The 22,451-nt window shown below is 40.8% G+C and overlaps 1 protein-coding gene across 1 annotated transcript; it reads left to right on the top strand.

Annotated features, from left to right (window-relative positions):
- Nucleotides 1-12,943: 12,943 nt before the first annotated feature.
- etfbkmt (electron transfer flavoprotein subunit beta lysine methyltransferase) lies at nucleotides 12,944-15,669 on the top strand (the record flags this gene model as incomplete). The annotated part of the gene is made up of 3 exons (XM_083762743.1): nucleotides 12,944-13,233; nucleotides 14,149-14,279; nucleotides 14,835-15,669. 3 exons carry the CDS (start codon nucleotides 12,944-12,946, stop codon nucleotides 15,182-15,184), a joined length of 771 nt encoding a protein of 256 aa, XP_083618869.1. The 3' UTR covers nucleotides 15,185-15,669.
- Nucleotides 15,670-22,451: the final 6,782 nt, after the last annotated feature.

Here is a 22,451-nt window from a genome sequence, read left to right as displayed (position 1 = left end):
CACAAGATTCGATACACCACCAAGATACCCATGTACCTGTCTAAATACTTCCTTAATGTAAACGAAGTCCACACCCACAACACCAGAGGGAGTGCAACAAACCATGTACAACCCAGATTCGGCACAAACAAGGGACTAAATTATTTTCGCTCCTATGCCACCAAAATGTGGAACGCCCTACCAACAGTCATTAAGACATGTGAATCCCTTGACTCCTTCAAAACCGCTCTCAAAGGGCACCTACGGATGGCTGCAATTCGAAACTGGCCTCTGTAAAATCTGAATCCCCCCCACCCCCGCCCCCCCCCCCATTTTCCCTCACTGTATATTGTATCTTTTCCCTTTTTTGCTTCCCATATGATGAATTCCTGTTCTGTACTTTAGCTACATAGAAATGTCTATTTGTATGTCTCTAAATGTCTGTATGTCTTTAAATGTTTTGATGAATTGAACAATGTGGACCCTGTTGTAAACAAGTGTAATGCTTAATTGGGTCGTCCACTCACAGTTGACAGTCTTTGTATTGAGTTTGTGCTTAAAATGTACTGTAAATTCTACAAACTGTTAATAAATATTTCAATCAATCAATCAATCAAAAACCCCAAATAAGTGGAAGACGTTTACTTAAAACCACAAGCCTGAGAAGTTCCACAGAAAGGGGAAGTGAGAATATCAAAACAAACGATGTGTACAACGATGATAGGTTGAGAAGATAAGAGGGAGGTACGATGTATAATGGACGGCTCTAAAAGTGAGCCTTGAAAAGGTCTGCACAGCAAGTCAAATCGGGCTTTCCACCCTAAAGAAGCACCATTCTGCCTAGCACCTTGCACACTCTATCCAAGCCAATTCTTTGGTTGTTAGAGTCCATAACTGAGGGTGTCCGAGCTGCAATTGGCATTATTCTGGTGTGAGGTACCAAATTGAGCCACATTTTCTTCATTGAAATTAGGGACTACTAGCTGGTACTTGTAAGTATGAAAAAAATCATTAACATGGTGAATCACATCTTTTTCTTTTATATATATTTTTTGTCCCACAATTTTGTAACCCATTTTTCACCCCTGTGTCAATCATCCTGTGATGTATCTCTACACACCCTCCGCCAACCTAGGGAGAGCAACGGACTTAACTCATGCTTCCTTCATGCTTGAGTGTCCAAGCAGCTCCTTTATACCTGACAGGGGGGAGTTTCCCTGGTTGGACGTAGCGCGTGGAAGGAGCACGTTATTCCAACCAGTTCCTTTCCCCTCCATCAGGCGTCCCGGCTGGCCAGGGGGAGGCAGTTTAGAGACCAGGATTACTGCATGTTTTTGTGAGGGTATCTACCCTAGGGGACACGGGGAGAACATATGGAGGTATGGGCACTGATGACGCGGAGGAGGAAACACGCCGCCAGCACCCACAGCGCCCCGAGCGGGAATCGAACCCAGGACCTTCTAGCTGTGAGGCGACAGCACTACCAACTGTGCCACCGTGCCCCGTGAATCACATCTTGATGACATCATCAAGATGTGTTTCACCATGTTAATGATTTTTGAGTGGTGCAACCACTCTAAGGAACAGCAATGTCTGTGACTCTGTCCGCCTATGTGACGTTAATGAGCACGAGTATGTACCAGTAGGGGTGCCAGAAACGGAGAGAGAGAGACAGTGCTGCACTGTTGATAGAGAGAGAGAGAGAGAGAAAGAGAGAGAGAGAGGAGGAGGGGGAGGGGAGTTGCACCACTCGGTTCACACAGGTGTGATTTTTTTCAGACCTCCAGTTCTAGGAAACACAGAATGGGGGGACTTTTTTATTATTTCCACACAACCGCTCTAAGGTATATTAATGACATAGTGAAATGTTGAAAATGAGTGGAACTTTAAGGTCAAATCGCTTCCATCGGGTGGATATCATTCACTGTCCTCGGTACTGTACTGTGACCTTCACGATCCGATTCTGGAAATGTCTCAAACAGATTACTTAGTACTTAGTACTTCTGACATTTAGGAACAATTCAGGTTGGGTGTGGTTCAAGTGTCACTTTGCTATTGATTTATGAGGACAGGAATTATTTGGCTTTGAGCATGGGCACTGCCAAGCATTTCTTTTTTTGTCTTGTAGTATATTAATGTTCATAATGGTGGAGAATATACCAGGCAGGTTGTATAAAAAAGAGAGGGTCCAGGCAGTGTCCTTTTCTTTCCCATTTTGGGTTTATTTGAAGAACACCAATGATCTTGCTACAATCATGACCAAACAGGACCCAATATTCTCTGAGAAGCCCCGTTCCTCCTACCACGAGGCTCCTATATACTGATAGTGTCTACATACATGTACTAAATCCCGTGCATGTGCGTGCATGTGTATAGGTTTGTATGGTTGTCAGTGTGTGTGTGTGTGTGTGTGTATGTATGTATGTGTGTGTGTGTGTGTGTGTGTGTGTGTGTGTGTGTGTGTGTGCTTAGAAATGTGTGTGTGTGTATCTCAAACCCTAAACATAACCAGATGTTACTGATCAACCAGGCCTTTGTTCTGGGCTTCTCCTGATGGCCGCCTGACCTGTATGACCCATGTCTGGCGAGGATGCGAAATGTCTCCCCTTAGTATCACTCAATGCTCATACCATATCTTAAGAATAGGCTTGATAGATATATTTGGTCTAGTTTGTGGGTGAATGCTCTTTTGACCTTTTGACCTTTTAATCTAATTGCCCTGTGACTGACATTTGATGTCCAGCTGTCCCACTGACTTTAAAATAGTATGGTTCTGAGTCTCGATAGTAATACTTTTCCCTAGCCAGCGTTGGTAGATAAGAATTGTTTTGTTTTCGTTGGCCAAAACACCCAGCCTCTGTGTTTTTGCCCTTGAAAGTTAGTATTCGCTCTAACAGACTGGTAAACTGCACTCAATGACGTTCTGCCTTGTCACCTGATTCCACTAACTGATATTCATATCAGGACTATCTCTGCCCCGTGAGATATTTTCTGTATGCAATATTCAGTGACGTCTTGCATTATCTGTCCATTTGTTAACAAATATGTTTTTTAACCTTGTTGTTCAACACATTGTCCGGTGTATTGATTACGGTATGCTATATCAACCATGTTTAATTGAACATGGTCAGAGATCGTTGTGAAACGCTGTCCGGATGGCATGTCTTCTTCTCTCCCGAGACAATGGTGAATATATTTGATTGAACCTCCCTCTAAGTTCTGCTTGTCTGAGTTCTCTTTCTTGTGTCTGTCCAATTCATTCTAAGGTATATTGGTTAACTCTGTTATACTCTGACTTTTACTCATCATAGCCTAAATGGTTTTTATATCCATTTCTGTAAAGTTACAAGCCCTCTGCTTCTATTCTGGTAAAGAGTATTTATGGTACTTAGATTACTTTCTAAAGTATAAGTATTTATTCCGTTCCGGTGCTCCGGAGCTCTCTCTAGCTCTCAAGCTATCGATCCTAAGCTATTGTTTAATATTATTAATACAGTCCTATACAGTCCTTGCATTCTAGTCATATGGTAGATAAATAAATACCCATCATTTGGTCCAATCTTGCCTCCTTTAACGAGTTTAAGCCTAATTTATGTATTAGCTACTCCGAAAAGAAAACAACCAGTCCTATAAATTCACTTCCTCAAATTCACTTGACACACACAAGGAAGGGATCAGACGGGCAATTTTTTTGAGCATGGAGTTTTCCTTTGATCAGTGTTTACCATTGTGTCGGAATGCATGTCATCAGATTTCGACGGACAAGCGACTTTTTTATTTTGGGGTCCGTGAACGACTCACGGCTCAACAGTAGTGAGCACTTCATGGACCTCTCACGGATCTGTGGACAAGCGATCGACGCATGGGGTTCCACAAGCCTGCCTTGTCCAGGGTCGGACGCTTCTCCACAGAACCAACCCTCCTCCCGGCTGTCTCTCTACCGCTGGCTCCGGACAGTGATTGTCTGCTTCTGTTACGATACAAGTTAAGTAAATCAAGGCTTGATGTCTTTCTCTGTCTTTCTTTAGCTTAAATAGATTATACTGTCATTATAATTCTTCCCCTGATATCACCTCGAGCAGCGAGGCATTCATTTTAGCTTATCAACTTAAGACAAAGTAGCGGAACCTTTTCTCATGTCATGTTTGTGGATCATAACTAGATATATGGACTTTCCAGCACTCGGTGTAGAACGATCGCTTCATTGTGTGCGGGAAATGTATATATAATATTTATTCTTGCTTTCTCCTCCGAGTCGACACGGAGCGATCAATGCAAGGGTAAATTTTCTACCTTATAACGGTCCACAAACAGACTGGTGTTCAGTCACACGCTTTTCCCAGTGTTTTACACCAATTAATTCATTCAATTTTTTTAACATCCCAAAACAATATGAGATTATTGATACCATAATTAAATTTTGCCTATTTAATTCCCATTGTTTTTAAATTAATATTCTTTTAATCATCCAATAGTGTCTGTGAAGGCACTCTCTATTTTAGAGTGTGCTCTTGTTTTACTATTTTCTTATCTCTGTCAGGGGAGAGCGGAATGTCAACTCTCTCCCTGTCTGTCGGTGTGCGTGTGCGCGTGCCAGGTGTGTGTGTGTGCATATGCGTGCGTGAATGCATGTTTCTCCCTCCCAGTGTGTGCACGTGGGTGTGTGTGTGTGTGAATCCACCCCTGCTGTATGTCATGTAATGCGTGTGTGTGTGCGTGCATGTTTCTCCCTCCCAGTCTTAGTGCACGTGTGTGTGTGCTTATCCGTGTGTGTCAGGGTGGGTTAATAGGAGATATCGCAGATTGCCCTGAACACTTTAACTAAATTATTAGGTGCTAGGAAGGGTCCCAAGTTTGTTTTGTTCAATTTATGAATGGTCACAACATCCTATCTTGACCATGACCATTCAACAGTGTAAACTCTTAGTTATTCTCCCTTTAGAATGTTTTCCCCTTAAAGGATCATTTCACCATTTTCCAAAGCGAACAGATCACACTGTTCTTTGATATCTCTCTCTCTCTCTCTGTGTTTGCATGTGTGCGTGAGTTCTACATTTAATATTACATTATTAAGAAATATAGGATCAAGACGACAATTACTGTCAGACTCCGATTCCACCATTTCTCAAGTATAGCCTCCATTCTACCAAAACCCAACTAAATAACATTTAATATTTCATTTTTACGTTAGGTAAACTTCCCAGTATTATTAATTTATTTATTTAAATGTATTTATTTTATTGACATTTATTTTTACATTTTTATTTTTTATTTATTTTTATTTTTATTTTATTTTTCATTAAAAAAAGGAAAAAAAATCTTTTGAAATATTTTAATTTTGATTTTAATTTTGAAATATTTTAATTTTAATTTCAATTTCAGTTTCAGTTTCAGTTTCAGTTTCAATTTTAATTTTAATTTTAATTTTAATTTTAGATTTTCGCTTTTGATTTTAAATTGAATTAATTTTATTTTATTTTTTTAATTTGAATTCTTTATGTTGACAATTCAGGTGCTATAGTCTATAGTACTAACAACAAACAAAAAAAAAAAAAAACAGATGTCACAGTTAGTCTTGATATCTCACTCAATTAGTTAAAACAAGTGATTATTATTCTATTTTTATTTGTACTTTCTTAAAGTCCAGTGTACAGACTTCATGTGTCAAACTGTTCACTGTGGTAACAGAATACTTTCTCTTTCTCTTTGCCCTCTATCCTTGGTCATTCAGAGACGTGCTCTCCCTCCCTATACTGTTGAATTCCTGGAGCGCTACTAGATTTCACAGTACAACCTGTTTTCATTTTCTCTGTGATTCTCACATTTATTGTTTACTTAGAATAGTAGCACAACTAGTTTATCAGTAAATTAGTGTGCCAATTTAGGGGTGAATAGATCAGTCTGTTCATCCAGGCCTTCAGAATAATCAGTTATTCCTGAAAGCAATCATAACATGTGAACGATCAGTCGTTTACATACTTTACAAAACATGTGTATTGATCAGTCAACCACATACTTTTAATCCCCCAGAATAGATCAGTTTGTTCTGGGAGGCATACAGTTTATCAGTAAATTGGTGTGCCAATTTTGGGGTGAATAGATCAGTTTGTTCATCCAGGCCTTCAGAATGATCAGTTATTCCTGAAAGCAATCATAACATGTGAACGATCAGTCGTTTACATACTTTACAAAACATGTGTATTGATCAGTCAACCACATACTTTTAATCCCCCAGAATAGATCAGTTTGTTCTGGGAGGCATACAGTTTATCAGTAAATTGGTGTGCCAATTTTGGGGTGAATAGATCAGTTTGTTCATCCAGGCCTTCAGAATGATCAGTTATTCCTGAAAGCAATCATAACATGTGAACGATCAGTCGTTTACATACTTTACAAAACATGTGTATTGATCAGTCAACCACATACTTTTAACTACCCCAGAATAATCAGCTATTTCTGGGAGGCATACAGCTCTCTACCAGCTAAGACATCATTTTGTGCATAACATGTGAACGATCAGTCGTTTACATACTTTAACATGTGTCGTTCGGATTCAACGGTCGTCAGACCATAAAAAGTGCATTTTTACGGAACGCTCAGGAGAAATATAAATATCTATATAAATATTGGTTATTTTGATAAAGACCAGGCCCTCAGGAGAAATATGAATATGTATATATATATATATTTTTTTTAAGATACCTTTCTCTTTCTGCCTTTCATCTGCCCAGTGCACATGCGCAGGTGTTAGAACCAGTTTGAAGTGTTTGTCAGAATTATTATTTTATTGTATTATTTTATGTTTTATTTTTATTTTTTTTCATTTCATTCACCAGTTTGTTCTTTGTTTTATCTGTTTTATCTCCAGATACGGACTTCTGTGCGGGTCGTGTTCGAGGGACAAACCGACGGAATTTCGACTTCCACAAAATACGAGGGAGATTGTTCGGCTGGTCTGACTTCTCTTCATTTGTCTGATTGCTCTGTTGATTGTGGACGTCGACATTCCATCCTTGTACAAGGTTTGACACTTGATCCCGACCCAACTCAGAACCGTCTGAATTCACTATGGTTAGGCCCAACTCCCAGAACAGTCTGCCCTAATCAGTTGCCCATAGATTTCCCATATGGAACAAATTTATTCCACTCACGTTTCACCAGACCTTTTTGTTTTCGTTTCACCAGACATTTTTTTTGTTTTCATGTTGTATGTGGTTTATTGAATGTTTTTCTTTTCTGTTTGCTAATATCTGCTTCCCAAGACATGTTCCCCTAATATTCCCTTCTCCCCACAATTAACTAAATATTAGGTAATTTTGATTTGATTTGATTTAATATTTACTGTTATAACCATTCCATTTCATCATAAGATCTGAGAACCCATTACATAGATTATTTGAACTGATTTATCCCATCTTTGGACAATCTTAAATTTCATTCCATTATGATTCATTATCCCACCTCACCATATTTTGATTATTTTAAATTTCATATTGGATTCATATTTCCCCTAAATTGGAATATCCCTCCCTGTAAACAGTTAACTTTATTTTCCCCATAACATAACCTATTATCCCAGAACCACCCCTTTCACCTTAAATGAAGTTTAATATAGGAACACCTACCTCTCCATTTTATTTTTTGGTTTTTATCATCATGAGTTTGATTGGACTAGGCATTAATCTCCCCAGAATCACTTGATTCTATATTTTGACCTTTATATGGTACTAAGGGACTCCCAAAGACATTGTTGCGACCTCGCGCTGGAGCGCATGAATAATATCACGGAATACCCCGTTTCCCCTCTCCAAGCTCTTGAACCATGTGACGCCATATCAGTATCGCCCACATGTCTGTTTGCAGAGAATGTATCTGTGAACCTGTCGTTAGGGGGGGGGGAGGGGCGAAGAATCAGAAGAACTAGGGCATGCAGTCCGCTCCGACTAAGAGCTGGTTGACTGTCCAAAAGAACTCTCGCAAATTCAGTTCCGACAAAGAGCTGATGGCGAGCCAGAAGAACTGCTCTAAAAATGAACACTCATGTGGTCAAAATGACACATCTCGCCGGCCGCAACGGCTGCAACGGTTTGCTGGGTTGGTTGCCGACCCCGAAGATATCTTCATCTTCATCATCATCAAGAGAGAAAAGCCATTCTTTCTCTTTCCCACAGTACCATCTAAATAAGGATTTTATGCCTAGTAAAGTTGAAATCATTGTGTTTTTTATTATTCATTGTTCCTGTTGCCATTCTGTTCCTGTTTGATTCATGGTTAAAGTAAAGTTTCCCCTGAGGATTTGATATTGTCAAAGGTCACATGACCATTCGCCCACAAAATCGGATGGAGTTGATAGATATATTTGGTCTAGTTTGTGGGTGAATGCTCTTTTGACCTTTTGACCTTTTAATCTAATTGCCCTGTGACTGACATTTGATGTCCAGCTGTCCCACTGACTTTAAAATAGTATGGTTCTGAGTCTCGATAGTAATACTTTTCCCTAGCCAGCGTTGGTAGATAAGAATTGTTTTGTTTTCGTTGGCCAAAACACCCAGCCTCTGTGTTTTTGCCCTTGAAAGTTAGTATTCGCTCTAACAGACTGGTAAACTGCACTCAATGACGTTCTGCCTTGTCACCTGATTCCACTAACTGATATTCATATCAGGACTATCTCTGCCCCGTGAGATATTTTCTGTATGCAATATTCAGTGACGTCTTGCATTATCTGTCCATTTGTTAACAAATATGTTTTTTAACCTTGTTGTTCAACACATTGTCCGGTGTATTGATTACGGTATGCTATATCAACCATGTTTAATTGAACATGGTCAGAGATCGTTGTGAAACGCTGTCCGGATGGCATGTCTTCTTCTCTCCCGAGACAATGGTGAATATATTTGATTGAACCTCCCTCTAAGTTCTGCTTGTCTGAGTTCTCTTTCTTGTGTCTGTCCAATTCATTCTAAGGTATATTGGTTAACTCTGTTATACTCTGACTTTTACTCATCATAGCCTAAATGGTTTTTATATCCATTTCTGTAAAGTTACAAGCCCTCTGCTTCTATTCTGGTAAAGAGTATTTATGGTACTTAGATTACTTTCTAAAGTATAAGTATTTATTCCGTTCCGGTGCTCCGGAGCTCTCTCTAGCTCTCAAGCTATCGATCCTAAGCTATTGTTTAATATTATTAATACAGTCCTATACAGTCCTTGCATTCTAGTCATATGGTAGATAAATAAATACCCATCAAGGCTCACTTTAAACATGGGCTATGTATGTGAATCTGCATCTAAACAACTCCTCATCTCTCAATGTGAAATACATGACATAGCATATAACATTGTTTTGTTGATGTAAATACAGGTGTTTCTCTATGTATTTATGACTTGATGAGAACAGAAACATCTTAAGACATAGTCAAGGCTTTGTAATTGGGGAGGCATACTATGGTGCGCTGCGGGTCGGGAGAGGGTTGCGGTTAGGTTTAGGTGTCTGCCCCGGGGGAGGTTAGGGTTAGGGTGAGGGAGGGGGTAGGTTGTCGTTCGGACCAATGCTCCGTCGGATGAAAGTACTGCACTCTTGTAATTGTACTCTCCATGAAGGGGGAAGGGTGGTTTGTGAAGTGATCGTTCTGCATCCTGTCTACCCAATTTGAGTCTTCCCAGATGGTTCAGTTGGAGGCAGTCAGATTACTGGGTCTCTCCACATCTCTACGATTGTGTCCCCAAATCTATTCATCTATATATATATGCCCACTGTACAATGCCTATGTCTGGGCGCCAATATACGACAGTCTTGTTTTGGTTTGGATGAAATAGGACTGTATAATAACGACCTTAGATGAAACCCCATTCTGAAACCCTTCTTCTGGAAAATTCTGAAGCTTTGCTTGCATTTCTCCACCTCACAGATAACTTGGTGGTTGTTTCCCCAGGTGCACTTCTGTGGGGTTTCTCAGGCCAAAAATGCCCTTATTTCAGTCTAAGCATTGGGGTGGAAGATGGCGATTTGCAGTGATTGATGTCTGGAGTTGAAAATGAGCGACGTCTATCAATGTGAATCGTGAGGTTATTCAGAAATTTCAGAAAGGGCATGTCGTTGTTTTGAGGCTTGACTCAAGTAATCTTCTGCTATAGAGGGTATGCGCATGCTTAAAGTGAATGGCACATTGAGTGGCAAAGCAACATGCAAAGTGAGTTTAACATTGTTTAATGCAATGAGATAGGACTATTCTGTGTGGACGTATGGGTTGTCAAGGCCAGAAAGTAGTTTTTTGCCACTCCTTTTTTGGCCTTCCTGCATAACTTCCTGGTTTGATGATGATGTCACACGCATACCCTCTATTCAGTATTTAAGTCCGACGTCATTTTGTAGTGCTACGTTACGTCCGGGTCCAAGTGGCACCAGCTCCCGTCCGCATCCCATTGTAAATAGAATATCTAAACGCGTGAATCTTTTTGAATTGACGTTATTTTTCAGAAAGGAAGCCATAGAGGGTTAAAATGGGTCTTAATGCTTCCAACTCGAGTAGAATTATTAATGTTTTGTACAAGTGTCCATGACAACAAAAATATATGATGTGGAGACAATAAAGACTATTATTATCATTATTATTGAAGGTGGCAACAGTCCATTTGCTCAGTAAAATATTTTGGGGGATATTTAGAATGTGTGCAGGCTTGAGAAGCCTATGTTGAATCTAGTTTGCATTAATGAGGATTTAGTTGACACAATAAAATAAAATGGCGATATAGAGCGGCGCAGTCCCTCCTCCTTTCAGAACAACGAACGGCCCAGGAAATGAAAACGCAATGCATTTCCCCATAGGCAGTTTTTATTTAATTTATTTAAAGTTTGTTTTTCTTCTTTGTAATTATTTGTTTGGTCCAAAATATTGTGTGTGTTGTCATGATTTGTCACGACAAGAGTTGGCTTCGTACGACGCTTAAAAGGTCTTTAAATAAATTAAATAAAAACTGCCTATGGGGAAATGCATTGCGTTTTCATTTCCTGGGCCGTTCGTTGTTCTGAAAGGGGGAGGGACTGCGCCGCTCTATTCCATGTGGGGCAGACGGCCTGTCACAGCCAGATTTTGGAGAGCAGCGCAGCTTTGTTGTTGCGAGGAAAGCGGTAAAATGAGTTTCGTGGTTGTTTTCGTCTCAGATTTAGTCCGACGGAGCGTCACAGTATAACTCCATGGGGACACAAAAGCGACACAAAAGTAGGACCCGGAAGTATCTCAGGAGGGGGCGCTCACGTCACAGCTAAAATACTGAATATATTTGGTGTCCTCCCTGAAACCATCCCCCTGCCTAAATATCAATCAGACCTTGTCGCTTTTGTGACTCTTCTGGCAAGACGTCTTATTCTTATCCACTGGGAAAAAAACATACCCTCCCTCACATTCCTGTTGGATTCTTACTTATTAAAATTGGGGAAAAACATATATACATTGTGTGGCTCAATCTCCAAATTCAGTAAAGTATGGCAGCCTTTTCTGTCGCATGTTGACCGCCTTACACTCGTGCCCCCGACTGAACCTGATTAGCTGTTATCTGACTAGCCTGCCTGTCTTGCCTGGATGATGTTTGTGACCATGAGTTGATTTGTTTACTGATTGTATTGGAGTTTTTTTTATATATATATATATATATATTTCCTTGTGTCTTTGGATGTCTTGATCGATTTGTGTTGTTTTCTTGTTTGTGTTTTTGTTTATGTCGCTGTCAATTTATTTCTAATTCTGTTTTAAAAAAAAACATTTAAAATGTAATAAACTGCCTGTCATAATTTCACCCCTCCCTATCTAATTATTGGACAGTATAAAGATGTTGATATTAATTTTGTATTCATCTTCAGGGCCCCAAAGCATACCCTAGAAAGCAATAGTGCTATTTCAAACAAAGTGTTTTTTACCTGAGAGTCATTGATGGATAGATTTGATCTTGCCCACCAACAACTTTCAAGGTTTGATTGTATGACTTCCTTGGTTAGACAGCACTGTGACAGTTCAACCTGACTGCATATTAAGGACTTTGTTTATCTTCTCTGTCTCTAATCAGTTACTGTGAGACAATGTTGTGATTCAGTCTGCCCACTGCAGCTTCCTTATCAAAACTTTGGTATGTACAACAGAGTGATATGAAATTGTTTTCCTGCTAGCCACAGCCAGGTCAATTTACTAGGCAAAATGAAGTAGGCAAAAGGTTCAGATCCACAACATAAAATTGAACGACACCCTCATGATTCATCACTGACAGCTTGATGTAGCCAACTACTTAAACATCTTCTTTACAAACATTGCAACAACGCTGGTTAACAAACTGCCCAGCCACTCACTCTGGGCGTTTTGATGTAGAGCACATCAAAGCCTTCTACAAAAACCTACAGTAGGTGTTTGTAAAGATGATTGTAAACTGACAATGGTAACAGCTGAGGAGGTACTTAAAAGGGTTACGGAGTGCCCTTCAACCCCAAAAGGCCACCGGGCCATGACAATATTCCCTCCAAATTTCACCCACATAATAAACCTCTCCATCAAACAGGGACAGGCGGGTCCCCCAATATTTCAAACTGGCCAAAGTAACACCCCTGCTAGCCCTACAAGTCCCGAGAGGGGCTACCCCCCTGCACAAGAAAGGGAGCAACTACCGTCCAGCTATTTCTATTCTTAGCTCCATCTCGAAAGTGATGGAAAATAGTCCATGGTGGTTCGGCTTCGCCTTGGTGGTTAACTTAAACTCCCTGTCGTTGAATGATCTCCCGACAATGACCACCTAGCCAGATATTATCCTTTACATACGGATACGGTACATTCTTTATAATTATTTTCTCATAAGATGTCCGTGAGAGCGTCTGGAAATGGAACCAATGTTTATATTGCTTTTAGAGCAGCACGGCCGCTGGACCAATGTCCTCTGCTATTACATCCGTGTGGAAACAAATAACAGTAGCTGCTTTGTGAAGATGTTGGGACTTTTAAAACAGCAAAGTGTCAGTCGTCTTTCAACACTTGTCAGAGCATTCGGCACAAACAGGAATACATGCTTTCTTAAATGCTATGATGACACTGATCATGATATTAGGACGTTTATTCTCGATAATACAGAGATAGTGGGAGGACAAAACCTAACACCAGAGATCAAGTTGAGATTATTCACTCCAAACTGTCGATTTTGGCACGCAAGACCAGAGCTTTGGCCGTTCCCAGACCCATTCTGGGCAATATACTGGCCAGGGGGACAGGCATTGACCAGGTATTATGAACTCACATTAAGCAGTGTGCTGCTAGTTTAAGGTTATGGAAATCATTGGTGGACAAGTAGCCTACACTTTTTATCCCACGATTTTGTAACCCATTTTTTCACCCAGTGTCAATTATCTAATGCAATCCTGGGTGCTACACTTCATCTGCCAACCTGGAGGGCAGCAGACTGACCTCATGCTTCCTTCTATGCATGAGGAGTCCAAGCTGCTTCTTTTCACCTTTGCACGTGGAAGGAACGTTATTCCGACCAATTCCTTCCTTTCCCCTCCATAGTTTAGGTAGTTTAGAGACCAGGATTACTGCATGTTTTTGTGAGGGGTCTACCCTAGGGGACACGAGGAGAACATGCAAACACCACACAGAAAGGCCCTTTCGCCAACCATGATGCGGAGGAGGGAACACGCCCCCAGCGCCCACATAAAATACACCCGCACACTGTATTTGCTCGGTACATGACCTTCCTCAGGCATGCCTGACCTTCCTCAGGCATGCCTGAGGAAGGTCTGGAGGGACCGAAACGTTGCTTCAATAAATAAGAAAATACTCATGTAGCGAGCAAATAAAAAGTGTGCGGGTGTATTCTATTGCTTTCATTGATGTCCACTGGCCTACGCACCTGTGCATATGCCTGACTTCTAGGTGTGCGGAAGTTTTCTCCTACAGTTGAATGAATTAACTAAAATCCTAATAAAAGTTCAAAATTGTATAATTTTTTGGGGGTAGGCTAAATATTTTAAATTTCACAACACATTGATGTTAAAAAGAAATGTGACTTGTAGGCTACTTTTGAATACTTGAGTACTTACGTACTTGGTCCACCACTGCAGACAAGACAATTGTTCTGATAAATGATTGTGCAACCTGCGAACTTGCTAACATGTATTTTCGTATGCCACCTCCCTAGATACCTCCTCGATAATCCCAGAGTGTCCCGGGGCAAGAGAGTGTTGGATCTAGGAAGTGGCTGTGGAGCTTCAGCCATCGCTGCCAAACTATGTGGTGCAGCGCATGTTGTTGCAAATGACATCGACACTGGTGAGGCATCAATAGATTCTTAATTTCTTTATCCATAGACTCTTTTATTTGTAGTCCCAATTTTGGGATGCAACAGTTAATCAAACTAATCGATTAGGAAATAATAGAAGATCTTCAAGTCCACAACGTGGTACAATGCGTCATGTTGTAAGCTTGTAGATCAGCTATATTTGTTGTTTTTGCATGACGACAAAGTATGAAATATGTGGTTAATCATACTAATCGATTTAGTTGATTTGTTGATATATATGTTTTTATTTAATTAAAAAATTGTCGACTACTCGACAATTCTACAAATTATATCAATAGAATATAATCACTAGATCCCAATTAACAGTCACAAAATATTTTCAGTAAATGATAATCTCACTAGAATTTGTATTTGATGAATTAGTATCAAAACAGAAATAGATCTAAGTCACCCTCCTATAGGACCACAGAACCTTTTTGTGTTTATTCTTTTAGCCTAAATGTCGGTCAGTACCTCATGCGGTTTACATTTCTGACTAATAAAGTATTACATCAATCAATCAAAAACCTGTTATTTCATTCCAGTTGCCACCATTGCTATCCGAATCAACTGTGCGCTAAATGCTGTGGAACCACTCACTTGTATGACTGACAATATGATTGGTTCAGAGCCGGCAGACTATGATCTCATTCTTCTGGGAGACATGTTCTATGAGGAGGCCCTAGCAGATAGTCTTCATAGCTGGTTGGATCACTGCATCAAAACACATGGCACTCAGGTTTTGATTGGAGACCCAGGGAGAGCTCCACTGGAGGGACACAGGATTAAAAAGCTCCTCTGTCAACTGGCCCAGTTTGAGTTGCCTGAGTCTGTCAGAGAAGAGAACTATGGCCTCACCTGCAGTACTGTTTGGCACTACAGCCCAGAACTCTAAACTTTACTTTATTTTCTGTCCAGGTTACTGTGGCAAACAGGGACATCAGTACATCAGTGTGATGTGTCATCCTAATTTATTTTTCGTGGACGAACTTTGCCCCATCCTTTCTAGTTATTCCATTACAGTCTGTGGTATATTACTGAATCACTGTTAATTGCATGCACTTTCAACCGGAATTGTGTTTTATGATTTTCATCTTAAATATATCTTTGTTTTATGTCAATGATGCCTAAAGGTCTTTTCCCAGATATTAAACATCAGTAGGCTATAAACATATATTGAATGTGTATATTCCAAAACAACAGTAGATGCATAATATCACATTGTAGTTCATTGGCAAGACAGCAGAGGGCAGCCATGATCCATTAGAGTGACATTTCAAGCATCAACTATATACCTTTGTTGACTTTTTGAGTGGTGCAACCGCTCCAAGGAACAGCAATGTCCGTGTCTGCCTATGTGTCCGCCTATGTGTTCGCCTATGTATGTGTTAATGAGCACGAGTATGACTATTAGTACCAGTAGGGGCGCTGTTGTGCCAGAAAGAGAGATAGTGCTGTACTGTTGCCTGCTAATGAGAGAGAGAGAAAGAGGAGGGGGCGGGGGGGGGGGGGGGGCAGAGAGAGGGGACTTGCACCACTCAGTTCACACAGGTGTGATTTTGTTTTATGGATCCAACATTGTCATATCTACCTGTATTAAGAAGAAATTGGTTGGTTTTGGACGGATATAAGTCACCTGTCCTAAAAGACTAGTATGCTCACAAGACATCGCAACTGTTTACAAAATAGATATAGCTCAGCTATCTCCGGCGCTGTGGGTTCTGGCGGCGTGTTTCCTCCTCCGCGTCATCAGTGCCCATACCCGAAGGCGGGGTTGGCGAAAGGGCCTTTCTGTGTGGAGTTTGCATGTTCTCCCCGTGTCCCCTAGGGTAGGTACCCTCACAAAAACATGCAGTAATCCTGGTCTCTAAACTGCCTCCCCCTGGACAGCCGGGGCGCCTGATGGAGGGGAAAGGAACTGGTTGGAATAACGTGTTTCTTCCACGCGCTACGTCCAACCAGGGAAACTCCCCCCTGTCAGGTGTAAAGGAGCAACTTGGACACTCAAGCATGAAGGAAGCATGAGTTAAGTCCGTTGCTCTCCCCAGGTTGGCGGAGGGTGTGTAGAGCCCAGGATCACATTAGATGATTGACACAGGGGTGAAAAATGGGTTACAAAATTGTGGGATAAAAAATATATTAGAAAAAAAGTATCAACATACAACAGAACTACAGCCTTTGCAAAGAACGAATGTAAATCAGTCAGATCTAGCGGTTCTACTAGACTGCATCTGGGTTTACAATTGCAAAATGGAATGAATTGTCCATTGGGATAAATAAAGTAATCAGAATCAATAGTTATCTTTATTCTGAATCTGATTGGAATATAGCCCTTCAACTGGGTCATGTAATTCATGGAACATAATCCAATACAGAATGCATTCAGACAGACACAAACATGTATACACACACAATAGCAGCAGATGATTGCATTTCCCTTTTGAATGGCAAGGACTAGTGGCTGTTCTGCCCGTTGTTGAAAGCATTCAAGGGTATTCAACCAGAAATAAGTCAAATATTTACTGTGTTGTTTTTCCCTAATAAAGTTGTTTTTATTTTTGTTGCTTCCTCTTGCCCCCCATGTCTGGGTCCTCAGAAAAGTGCTATATAAGTTTGATATATTATTATTATTGAGATAATATATATATTACATTGCTTTATTCTATTCCACTTCCACCAGTCTGAAGAGAAAAGGTAGACTAGTGGGAAACATGACTGAGATTTGGGTAGCCTAAATTGTAATCTGTACCCAATTTGAACCAAAATGGAGCTATACATATTGTGCAGTGTTAATTTGGTTGACTAATGACTATGACCTCAACAAAAAGGCTACAGATAAACCAGGTTAGCTATGTGTGTGGCCCTGGGCACTGCAAATGGTTAATCTGGCTTTGAGAAAGACGGTGTGTTTATTTTGCAAGATAAAGAATTCACCTCTGATCTGAATGATCCAGAGTTGGTCATCTTAGTTCGTAAATTTAAATCTTGTTTCACATGCTGAATGATTGTACTGAAATTGATAGAAATATCTACTAAAAAGAGGAATGCACGTTTGAGAATCATTTAAAACTGCATTACACTTTACTGTACTTGTATTAGGCCTACTCTTCTAAGGATTCTAATAATCTGACCATGAAAATGAAATGTTAAAGGTGAGTCAGAAGATGGCAGCCGGGAGAATGGGGCTGGCCGACGAGCTAGTCAGATGTATGGAGGATTGACGTGACTGGAAACGCCGCCGCCGATGTGTCTCCATGGATTCCACAGTTTGACACTGGCCATCTAATGAAGTCAAGTAGAAGACGGCTCAAGGTACGTAGTTCTATGTGTATAATGTGATTCAACTATTGCTGTCATTTTGGGACTCGATGGCCGTATGACCCAACATGTTCAGTGTCTGTTTCTGTCTCTTGAATGCTGAACTCCAAATGTTCATTTGGAATATAAGACTGATGTGGAGCTACAGTGTGTCTTCTGTGTTGTGTTGTGGCAACTGTTGTCATCTATATATGGACCCCATGTTTGATCGAAACAAATGCAGTCAATTTAGCTTGAATTTGCATTGACTAAAACGATCAAGGATAGAAATTACTAAACTAAAATTGTGACTAAATGCCAAAATTAACACTGATATCTGTTACAAAAAGACAAGAAAATAATAAATCACATGCCTTGTGATATTACAAACCGTATTTTTGTTTCGTAGCATGTACACTAGGTAGCATCCCTATTTTTGGCATGTAATTGTACATATGTGAACATTCAACAAGAATAGGCAAACATTTGGCGAATTTGTCTATTTCTGCTACTGAAGTATTCTGTTTTCTCAGATGGCAATCTGAGATAACAGAATCTAATATGTTAATTATGTTGCAGAGAAGAGTGAGTTGATTGATTGATTGATTGATAGACTGACTGACTTATTATTATTGATTGACGAGAACTTGAAGTTATACCCTTTAAGAATATGAACAAACATCCCGTCACCTGCCCACCACTTAAACTGCTTGTTTGAAATATACAATCTCGCAGTGTCCTGGACATGACTCCAACGAACCTCATTATTGTTGCTCCAAAAGGCTGCCTCAATCAGGCCTTGGTATTACATCAACTTCATCCGTGGTGTGATGTCAGTTCCCTCCAAACTCTGATGGACTGTAGCCATGTACTGTATAAGCAGCCCTCCAGCAGATCTGTGTGAAATCTGTTCCAGTGACATGTTGGGACTGCTGAGCCAAGTGGCAATATAGACAGATGGAGGCAGAAACCAATTTGTTACACCCTCTACAACATCTCAGTGCCCGCATCAAAAGGCATCTTATTAGAGGTTATTAGAGGTTGAGAACATAAGAGGTCAACTAATTACAGACACTGGATTGATAAACATCATGAACACACCAAGTATCAGCTGTTTAGTAGTTTATACTCATTTTGATGTGCCAGGCAGCCTATTTATTTCATATGCAAGTCACTACAATTATTCAGCATCAAACCTTGATCACCTCAAGTTGAACTCTTTAGTGTCATAGATTCAATTAAATTATAGTGCCAATTCAGTGAATTGCACATCGAGTGGCAAAGCAACATGCAAAGTGAGTTTAACATTGTTTAACGTTGTTAAATGCAATCAAATATGACTTTTCTGTTTGGATGTCTGGGCTGTCAAGCCTAGAAAGTAGTTTTTTGTCACTCAGTAGGCATTCCCGCATAACTTCCGGGTTTGATGATGATGTCACGCGCATACCCTCTATAGAGCAGAGATCCGACATTGTAACCCCACCCACCCTGACTGAGCAAGCAATTTTGCAATGGTTGCAAGGAAAACTCATTTTAACAAGAAGAACCCTTAGGCAGAAACTAGCTCTGGTCCATAGCTCTAATGCATTTCATTTAGAGCTATGTTACTGTCAACTTACGGGGCTCGCATGAATGCAGACCAGCCTCTCGTCTTTAGCGTAAATAAAAATAACGTTTTTGCTACACATGTATAACACAACCCGCCTTTGTTTTGGTGAGTACTGAGTAGCAAAAACGTTATTTCTATTTACAAAAAACGAGAGGCTGGTCTGCATTCATGTGAGCCCCGGAAGTTGATAGTAACATAGCTCTAAATGCAATGCATTAGAGCTATGGACCAGAGCTAGGCAGAACCAGGCCTTGGGTGGGTTGGGTAGCGATGTGCTGTGTCTGGAAGAAAGTCAGAGAGAGACACATTTTGAATTTATTTGAGACAAAGAGAGACACAGAGAGAGACGAGCAAAAGCAGCAACAACGGTAACAACAATATTGACAATTGTGACCGCACAGGCTCAGAGTTATTTCCACAGAGCCACCTGCCATGACTTCATTGTAAAAAATGCCTGTTGAAATAAAAGCAAGAAATGGGCAGATAAAAACATCTCATAACAGCTCCACCTCTCCTTCTGAATGTGTGTGAAGGGATAGCTGATTCCAGTTGTTTAACCCATTAAAACCGCGGGAAAGCATCTGGAAAGCATCAATGGCCGCCTTGCCCGGCTGCGGTCGTTGTAGGGGTTTGAACATTGATTGATTGATTGATTGATTGATTTATTAACAGTTTGCAGAATTACAGTACATTTCAAGTACAACTCAATACAAAAACTGTTAAAGGAGAAGTCCATACTAGGGGCTTTCTTACCTTTATTTGTAGTTGTTACGTCCCCACCAAAGCGGTCCAGGTGTTATTTTTGCATTGTAATTGTTAATAATTGCATTGAATTGAATGGCACATTGGGGTGTTGTGCTATTTCGCTTATTTCCATTGCTCAAAAATAATTTTTTAAATATATCCTCTCTTCATAATGTATGGAATTCTCCTTTAACTGAGTGGACGACACCATAAAGCATGTTTGTGCTTAAAGACTTTTGTCTTCGATGTTTGTGTTTACACAAACCTGCAAAGCTGTACATAGCAAAAACAATGATTCAACGCTATCCCAAACTGTTGCAGAGACACTCATTCATTCATAAGCTAGTTCAGGTCCAAGATACCACCTATTTAAATGTATAATCACCACTCACCAGGAAAAAGGCTATAGGGTAATCGGCCGTCCAACTTAAACAATTACATTGCTCCTATCCTTCCATTATATGGATGGTACAGACATTCAAGTTAAAGTACAAGCCAACAAATTATTTGAGGATTGTGTGGTCTTATCTCAGTCCAGTCAGACATGTGCTCTATTGAGCACAACTTGTTGGTGCTGAAAACCCCATCTAATTGCCTTGTTATGATTTGGATAAATACGTAACCGCACACTGATATTTTTAAACCTTTTGGTAGCTTTTCATTGAGAAAAGTACTCTACACTAACACTAGGTCTTCTTCAGGTCTTTCCAGTCCTGAGGAAGACCAGTTGTCAGTTGTGGTTCAAATGTTGGTTGTCTGCTGCTTTGCAGAGTAAAATCTTCAGAGCATAGCATACAGTTATTTTCTTTTGATACGAAATTTGTTTTGCACCAGCGACTACATGGATGGGCATAACGCCACCTTTCCTTTTTCTCTTCAAATTTTTATCCCACGATTTTGTAACCCATTGTTTCACCCAGTGTCAATTATCCCAGTGCCTATCCTGGAGACTGCCTCTGCCAACCTGGGGAGAGCAGCGGACTGACCTCATGCTTCCTTCAATGCATGAGGAGTCCAAATTGCTTCTTTTCAGCTGACAGGGGAGAGTTTCCCCGGTTGGATGTAGAGTGAGGAAGGAACACGTTATTCCAACCAGTTCCTTTCCCCTCCATCAGGTGCCCCGGCAGGCCAGGGGGAAGATTACTGCATGTTGTTTGTGAGGGTACCTACCCTAGGTCCTAGGGTAGGTCCTGTGCGAGGGCTCCTAGCTCCTAGGAGACACAGGGAGAACATGCAAACTCCACACAGAAGGGCCCTTTCGCCAACCCCACCTCGGGTATGGGCACTGATGACGCAGAGGAGAGAGCACGCCCCCAGCGCCCACAGTGTCCCCAGTGGGAATCGAACCCAGGACCTTCTAGCTGTGAGGTGACAGCACTAACGACTGTGCCACCCTGCCCCCTGTAACACCACCTTTCTGAATCAGCTTTTCATGGAGACTCGGATGTCTGTGTGTCTATAAAACACTGGGCCGACCAGTGCGCTGCCAGTAGGCCACATATGTACTTCCACAACCCCCATATTGTTTTATACTTTAGGAAATAATTAACATTTAATCTTTTAAGCACCCCTCCTGGGCCTTAATGGAAGTCAATGAGGTTCATATCGAGCTTTAATCTTTCCCGAATTTGGATTCCCCCCAAGGGCAGTGGCCACGGTGACTGTTTCTGTTGTGTCTGACATGACATCAGTGCTGACGGGGCCCACGAGAGCTGCATTTCTTATTCTTCCAAAATAAATACACGACTGTCATTCCATCTGTCATTGTGGGATCGCTAAGGCGATCACACTAATGTTATCTTAAGGCCTAGTATTTATTTATTACGCCCTGTTTTTTGGCCCCTAACTAGTCCTTTATACTTTTAGGTAAAAACTCTGTTCCAACTGTACAACGTTGAGCCTACTTAGGACATGTCGGCAACCATTAGAATTCTTGAAATAATTTGTACTTTTAGAGATATTTGTCAGTCTTCACCAGGCCGAAGGCATGGGGAGAGAGAGAGTATGTTTTGCACTCCGTCCGTCCATCCGTGTGTGTGTCGTGTCCGTCCGTCCGTGTACAGCTAATCTCCGGCACCGTTGGCCCGTTCGATGCCAAACTGTGCACACACACTCCCTGGATGCCAATGACGAACCTCTGCCACAATCTTTCCACAACGGCCTGTTATAGCACCACCACTTTCACTTTTAATTTCCCCTTTCATTTCAATGGGGAGATGCCTCTGAAACACGGACCGAGTTGACAAAAATGGTACCAAATTATAATGAGCATTAGTGAGGACCAATAATATGAAGATAGGTTGAAAATGGGTGAAGTCGCCCTTTAATACTATATCAACAATCTTAGTGATCCCACACTGTTTCTTCAGGAACAGTACTTTCTAGTTATAAATGGAATCTTTAACAAAACCAGGCCTATTTGAAATTATATAAAGATTTGCTCTCCGAATGTATTAATTCCCCCTGTTTATATGTTCTGTTTGTCACACTGCAGCTGTTTCACAACACTGGA

The sequence above is a fragment of the Protomyctophum parallelum genome (assembly GCF_964188405.1).
Source record: "Protomyctophum parallelum genome assembly, chromosome: 4".
Taxonomy (NCBI): Eukaryota; Metazoa; Chordata; class Actinopteri; order Myctophiformes; family Myctophidae; genus Protomyctophum; species Protomyctophum parallelum.
The sequence above is the reverse complement of the archived record's forward strand: the minus strand, read 5'-3'. Positions and strand labels throughout refer to the sequence as shown.